Source organism: Mercurialis annua, linkage group LG6 (genome assembly GCF_937616625.2).
Source record: "Mercurialis annua linkage group LG6, ddMerAnnu1.2, whole genome shotgun sequence".
Lineage (NCBI taxonomy): Eukaryota > Viridiplantae > Streptophyta > Magnoliopsida > Malpighiales > Euphorbiaceae > Mercurialis > Mercurialis annua.
The window spans coordinates 44,426,345-44,434,546 of record NC_065575.1 but is presented as its reverse complement, the minus strand read 5'-3'; the positions used below and the strand labels follow the sequence as shown (position 1 = coordinate 44,434,546).

Genomic DNA, 8,202 nt, shown 5'->3' with positions numbered 1-8,202 from the left:
TAATCTTTTTCATTTCAACATCCTTCTTGACTAAATTACGCAATTTATTGTCGGTTGAATGTTCATTGTTGACCAATTTCCGTAACAATAATTATGAATTTCAACATCTACATCATAACTAATTATTCGAATTTTCAATCAGATTCAAATTAAATGCTAAAAGAATTGTATTTTGAGGATCAATCATCAATATAGATTTATAGATGCAACAAAATTACTTCTATAATCTAAATGAAAATTGGCAATTCATATAAATGTGAAAAACATATTACCATAAACATTTTCTTATTATTTTTTCTCTTCTTTTATTTGGCTTATAAAATTACCAAAACTAAATTGTATATTTACATTTTTGTCCATTACAAAAAAACAGCACCGACGGCCTGTCATATAACTTTACAAAACAGGCACTGAACTGTACTCGCTGTAAAAAAACTCACCATCATCAGGGTCACTGGCAGCTTCTGCAACAGCCAATAACCGTTGATTAAACTCCTCCTGCATTTCATCAGGAATAAAAGACGTCCTACAAAGCGGACACGTGTTCCTATCCTGATCCATCCAACGGTCCAAACACGCTCTATGAAAAATGTGCTTACAATTCTTCAACCACCTGATCTCAGCTCCACCTTCAAAATCGTACAAACATACAGCACAGCTCTCCGGCAATTCTCCGTCGTCGGAGCAGGCGGGTAAATCCTCGAACTTGATAACGGGTAAGATTTCGCGGATTAGGGTAGCGGAAACGGGCGGGCGAGTGTGGATTCGGGTGTGGTTATCGGGCCAAGAAACGTCCGTATCTAGAAAATCTGAGAGGCCCAGAAAGGTAAAAAGGGAGAGAATTAAATTCCTGATAAACCCTAGAAAGGAAAGTGTGTGAACGAACAATTTGGGTAAGAAGACTTCGGTGTACCCGACTGGGAAACCCATTTTTTTCTAGAGAGAGAAAGTGGTAGTGAGTTGATGAAAATTGTAGAGAGAGAATGGCGGCTTTAAGGTTTTTATAGAGATTTTTGGGGAAGTTTCTGTTGCTTGCTTCAGCTTTGGGCTGAATTAGTAGTGACTGGTGAGTGAAGTGAAACTGCTAGAGTTACCGGCTGTGAGATAGAGGGTGAGAAAAGTGGGGTCTTTTGGTGGGAACAGAGTGGTTATGAGGGGTTTGATTGGTCTGTGAGATGAGGGGGGATGGGGTAATTCCGTAGAGTGAGTAGGTTGAATGCCGCGTAGCCTATTTCTTTTACTGGCGGTAGTTAGAAGAGGAATTGGGGATATGAAAAGGCACGTGGCACGTGCTGATTTTGAGGAAGGAGATAGGAAATTGTTTCCATTTTTTCTTATTCATATCAGTGCAAATTACTTTAAAACTCCTCACGTTTATTATAATTCACAGTTTGATATATCTTATTTAAAAATCAAACGATTTGATAACTCAGTTTTGACTTTTTAAACTATAAAGGCGTTCTGTTTGTTTCGTTAATAATTTGATATTTACTTTCAAACGATTTGGTACCTCATATTTCATTCCGTTAACGATTTGATATCTATATTAACAGAAGAGTCTTATAATTTACAAAATCAAAGCTGAGGTACCAAATCGTTTGATTTTCAAATAAGGGGTATCAAACTATGAATTATGACAAGCGTGAGGGGCTTCAGAGTAATTTGCTCACCAAACTGTTAATTATGACAAGTGTGAGGAGTCTTAGAGTAATTTGCTCTAGTATTTATTTAGTATTGGTATAATTAATGAAAATCTCGTAATGTGAACAAAAAATTTTAAATGACGAATTACGTTACGAGGAGGAGCACCGCTCCTTCTTGACGGAGCGGGTTTTTGGTGGTTATCGGAGTCGGCGACGACAACGGTTTTCGGTAGGTGTGTGGCAGTCGGAAAGTTGAATTCGAGCGGAGACGACAATCGAAATGGAGGGGTGAATTTATACGGTTTTGCATATTAGATGGGATGATATCTCACTTTGTTTGGATGTTTTAGTCCATTTGGCCAAGTCGTGGGCTTTTTCGATTTTATTTTATGAGTTTGGACCATTTTGATCTTGCATGCAAGTTGAAAGGATGAATTGATTCTTTTGTTTATTCATTTTGTAGTAAAATGATATAAATTCGTCAACAATGATTCCTCAGATTCAAATTGAGGGAATCATAATCCATACAAATATACAAATTAAATGTATTTTAATTTTATCCATATGTTTTCTTAGTTTTTTTTTAATTTGTCAAAGATGTTAACTGATTTTTCAGAGTCTCAATTGTTAATTATTAATTATAAAGACATAATTCGAACCTACAACTTCTCAATATATTTAAAGATGTTTTAATCATCTAAGATAGGCGTTGGCTATGTTTTCTTAGTTGATGTTAAAAATATAATGTTGTTGATCGTGAAACCTGTTGAATGTGATGAAGGAAATGTTGTTGAAATCATTTATAGGTAGAACAAGCAAAACCAGCTACCCCTTTTGCTAAGATATTATTTAATTAATTCGAATATGGAAAGGTTGGTTACACTATAAATTAGATCTGTCCATGCGGCGTTTAATCATTATTTGCTCCCACAGAAAATGATTTTATCTTTTTTTCTTAACCTTATATAAATTATAATTAATTTCTTTAATTTCTCTATATTATAACTAAAGCTGTCATAATTTATAAGAGCTTGCCTAGAAGTTTGATTTTGATATATATCATTTTTTTTGCTATCTCCAACTATTTATATTAAAAAAATTATAATTTTATATTAAAATTCATCTGCTATAATTGTTTTATTCCAATAATCTATACCATTTTTAACACTAAACGAATACTCATTAACATATTTCTACCAAATATTAATATTATATTATTTAAATATTTTATATACATTATATTTATAATTATTCAATACATACATGATATATTTACATATTTATTTATAATAAAATAAATAATAAATTTTCATAATGAATAATATAAATATATAAACATATTCATGTATTTTTAAAATTAATAAAAAAACATTTTAAGATATTAAAATAATTTTTTTAAAAATATAAAATTATTATATATCAAAATTAAAACAATCAATTACAATCGATAATTATATTAAAAAAAGTAAATTATTTTTCATTCAAAAAATAAAATTAAAATATTAAATTACATGTATCATTATTTACACTTTCGAAGATTATTGGTTTTTATGTTGTTATTGGATCTTTTGAAGTTTATATTTAAATTAATGCCAATTTATATTTATTTAATATTATATATTTAAATTTGGATTAAATTAAACATAATTATTAAACTATATTGACATAAAATATAACAAATTTTTAATAGTAAAATTTGTAATAAAATAGAAAAATAAAAGTGAAACATTTTAACACTATTTTCTCATGGCTTAATACATAGTTCGGCCCTTGAACTTGTACCCTTTTACCCATCTAACCTCTAACTTTAACGTCTCACCTATCGGACCTCTGAACTTGTTAAATAATCCGATTTGACCTCTGAACTTGATAAATATGTAAATATTAAACCCTTCGTGTCCACCTGTCACTTGAAACATTCTAGAAGAAATTGTGTACGGAGGGGTTCAATGTTTACGTATTTATCAAGTTCGGGGGTCAAATCGGGTTATTTAACAAGTTCAAGGGTTCGATAAGTGAGACATTAAGTTTGGGGGTTAGATGGGTAAAAGGATACAAGTTCAAGAGTCAAACTATGTATAAAGCCATTTTCTCATCTGTGTGGTGTGGAAAATATAGTTACATTATTTTTGGGTGCAAATGTTAGCCTAGGGATAGTTTTCACCATAAAAATATATGTTGATATATTCCAACCGTGTAACACTATAATGATAATATTTTCTGATGCATCTCCAACTATATTACACCAAAATACGGTTGGAGATGCACCACAATCCATTCTTTTGAGGTAAAAAAATATTTATAATTTAATATTTTTTGCATATTAAAATAATTTGATATTATTTTTCATACTATAAATGATGTGAAAAATATCATTGCACCATAGTTACATTATTTTATTTTGTTATAAATTTTATATCTTTCAAATCAATGTAATCTACATCATTATAGTTCATTTATTCCAAATAAATTAATGAATGGTATAGAGTGGGGTATGGGCACTTAAAAATCTACAAGAATTGATGAGATGGAGAAAGATAAGGGACAGGACAAATAGCGTCGGTGGTGAGAATCCTGGCCAACCAGCACATCATCATGCCTCGATTAGGCGCCAATCTTCCACTGCTTCAATATATATTAAGTTGGTGCTCAATTTTTGCAAATTTTTTTTTGGTTTAACTAATCAAATTTTAACACTTCTCATCACTTTGTTTTCATCGCCAAATTTTCATATTCATGCCTGCCCATGTTCAGACACTCCTGGCCCCTAATGCATTCATTATCAAATTCCATTACTGCCCTAATTTTACACTCCTTTTCTACCCCTAAAAATAATAGACAAATGTCTATTTCACCTCCTTAAATTTGCATAAAATATAAAATAAAGTTAACCGCGTAATTTTGAATAAATACACTTTGAAATAAGCATTTTAATTCATTTTATTCTGTCAATTACAAATTATTTTAAAAATTATGCGATTTCATCACCATATAAAAGGATAAAACGATTAAACGAGGCAAAATACTTGTTCTAGTTTTTTTATTTATAATTATGCAATTTGAAATTATTTAATATGTTGTACCAGAAAAAATGGAAAATGAACTTTTGTTGAAAAATAATATATTCAGTATAACATGTAAATATATTCAAATTCATCACTCTTTAAATATTTAACTCCCTAAATTTAGGCAAAAGGTATTAGACATTAGGGGTGGGCCAAAAAACCGGTCAAACCGATTAACCGAACCGAAACCGGAAATCCGAACCGGAAAATGTGGTTAACCGGTCCAACGGTTTAGGTTTAGGTTTTGATTTTTAGTTTTCATGGTTAATGGTTTAGGTTTAGATTTTGGATTTCTAAAAACCGTGGTTAATCGGTTAACCGGTTTATATATATATTCATATATTTTTAATAATTAATAAGATATATTTTATGATATGTGAAATAATATGGATTTTATAATATACACAATAAAATCTAATTATAAAAATATATTGACATATATTTTATTTAGGAATATTTATATATTTTAGGAGAATTTATATATGAAAATATTTTAAAAGAAATTTGTTTTCCTTATTAAAATATTTACTTAACAGAAATAGGAATATTTAAGTATATAAATAGTAGAAAGTGGACGTGAACAACACCACAAACAATTCAAAAAATACAAACCTAACTTTAATATTACTCATAAATTATTTATAAATAATAATAGTTTTAAATATTTGCATTGACTTAACTATTCATAAGATAGTTTAGATTTATATTTTTAATATAATTTGAATTTTTATAGTTTTTTTTGCTTGCTAAAAAATCAAATAGAATTAAAATTTTATCTTTTTTGTCTTTAATTTTTCTAATGGTTATATGGTTAAAAACCGTAAAACCAAAAAACCGAACCGTTTTTTATGGTTAACCGATTTACCGGTTAACCGTTTAAAATTTTAGGTTTAGGTTTTTAATTTTAAAAACCGTATTACAATGGACCGGTTTATAAATTGCCCTCATGGACCGGTTAACCGGTCCATGCCCACCCCTATTAGACATAATTTCAATTGTTTATCCAAGCAATAGTTAAGTCCCTAATCTTAACTTTTGTGTGATCCAACCCTTACTATTATTAAAGGGATGCAAGTAAGTCTTTAAATAAAAAAAATAATATTTAGGCCCTAGTGGGTCCATTGAAGGGTTTAAATAGCCTTCTTTAAAATTAAAGGATTTATATTCATTATTTGGTACCTTAAAGGACAGAATGCACTAAGTTCAAATTTAGGGACTTAGGTGTCATTGGATAAAAGTTTGAGAGTTCATCAGACCCTTTTGCCTATATTATAGCATGGGTCTGTTTCAACTTTCAATCAGTCACTGTGAATCATCATAATCAGGAAAATAAATAAATTAAATTGCTCTTAAAAGCCATTTTAATTTTTGATACACCATTTAAAGTTTAAGAGTTTTATGTATGGACCAATCACATAAAAAGCCTCTTATTTTTGCCTTTTTTAAAATTCAATATGTTACATGTATAGTTAATACTTCAAGTCGGTATATGAATAGATCATAATGATCAAACATAAAGCATTAAATACATTAAGAGTTAATTTTAGTTTTAATTTTTTAAAATTAGAAGAAATTAGGTTACCAACCAACAGTACCTACTGACATAACTGTACTATAGAAGTGAAAGAAAATGGGAAATATCTAGGGATGATGAAAAAATCCGGACCGACCAAATTAACTGACTGAATGGTCATTTTCGGTCGGGTCGGTTTAATTATAAAGCTGAGTTTGGTTGGTTTGATTTTAATAACAAATTTAATTTTTGTTATCGGTTCAGTTTAATTTTTAGATTATCAAAGTTAACCAAATCAATCAAATAAACTGAGAATTTAATTCAGTAAGAGTTAACTTTTTCTTGTATTTCATGGATTTTAACCGAATCAATCGAATTACATACATACTCAATTCAATTTGGTTTTGAATAAATGTTCTTCCGATCGATTCGGTTTCAAATAGTGTTTATATTTGATTAGTTTGGTTGCGAACATTTGAGCCGATTAGTTAATTTGATTTGTTGATTTTTAGTTTAGTTTTTAATCCGAACCGACTGAATGTTCAGCTTCAAAGGATATGTCATTGAGAAAAGGTTGACAATAAATGTAGTAATGGTGAAATAGGCAACATGTGAAGGGACCCAAAAAGCATAAGCCAAGATGTCCGATCTGTGTCTGGTGAAACCCATTGAAGGCTTCAATCATAATCTTATCTTCAATCAAATGTGGGCTTCTTTTTCTTTGACTCTTCATTTGGATTTTCTATATAACCGTTCAATTATATGTACCATATTGAGCCATACTGCGAAGGAATAAAGATCAGGAGCTGATCAAATTATTGAACTAAAAAAAGTTTATTTTTTGTATTAAAATATTTTCGTCTCATCCGATAAATTTCGTCAAAACAGTTTGAATATAGTGTACACAAACTAATCTATTTGAGTTTATAGTATTTTCTAAATTTTAATTATAAAATTAGTACTATCTGATTTAATAATACAATACAATTTTATTTTATTTTAATTGCTTTTTTAATTTTTTTTTGTCAAATCAATTATAATTATTTTATAAAAATTCGATAGATATGCACATAGAGGCTCCTGATACATGTTTCTAAGCTATTGGCCTATCCCTTCTCCTCTTTTTACTGGCCCATGTATATTTCTGTTCTTTGGGGCTCTACATATTGAGATGACAATTAGTTCATCAATTCAAACTTTAGAGTCGGGCCCATCAATTTCATGTTATTGCTCAAAATCAAAATCTTGCGTAACTCTGAGTATTGTCACTGGAATGCTGCATCGGCAGCATCAAGGTACCAGGGAGCAGTTTTTAGTAAAATTTACAGTTAATAATACTACTAATAGTAGGTTGTAAGGATTAATCGTTATTCGTTTATTTTAACATGTTAGTTGTAGCGTGTTAAAGTTAAAAAAAATCCGCTATTAATTAAATAAGTTGTATTCGTGTTCGTCACGTTCACGTCAATAAAATGGATCGACGCGAATACACTAATGCAACTATTAATATTTACTTTATCACCTATAAATTCAAAGACCTAAACGCTAGCTCATTTTTTACAAACGGGTGTTATTCTTCTGTTAAAAGATAATTTTTTTCGTATAACCGACAATATCATATCATTTTCCAACTTCGACAATTTTTATTTTTATTTAAAAAATCAACGAATATTTAAAACATGACACATATTTATACATGTAAGAGGTATGTTGTAAAATATCGTAACGCATCAGCCGCGCGTTAGATAATTTTTCAATGTTAAGGGAAGGCTCAAAATTAATTTTTTTAAATACGTCTAGGTTATTTTGGAGAGAAAAAAATTACGAGGGTCATATGTGAAACTCAGGATAACTACTAAGGATATCTGTAAACCTTTTTCCAAAAATAATCAAAGTCCACGCGAGTCATGCTGGCCAAATTAAATAAATTCCGAAAACGCTGCGTATTAACTCATCTTCACGCTATTGTTACAAGAACAAA

The 8,202-nt window shown here is 29.7% G+C and overlaps 1 protein-coding gene across 1 annotated transcript; it reads right to left on the bottom strand.

Annotated features, from left to right (window-relative positions):
- Positions 1-268: 268 nt before the first annotated feature.
- Positions 269-1,030, bottom strand: LOC126686035 (brassinosteroid-responsive RING protein 1). Its single transcript, XM_050380045.2, has one exon. It carries the CDS (start codon positions 928-930, stop codon positions 397-399), a length of 534 nt encoding a protein of 177 aa, XP_050236002.1. The 5' UTR covers positions 931-1,030; the 3' UTR covers positions 269-396.
- Positions 1,031-8,202: the final 7,172 nt, after the last annotated feature.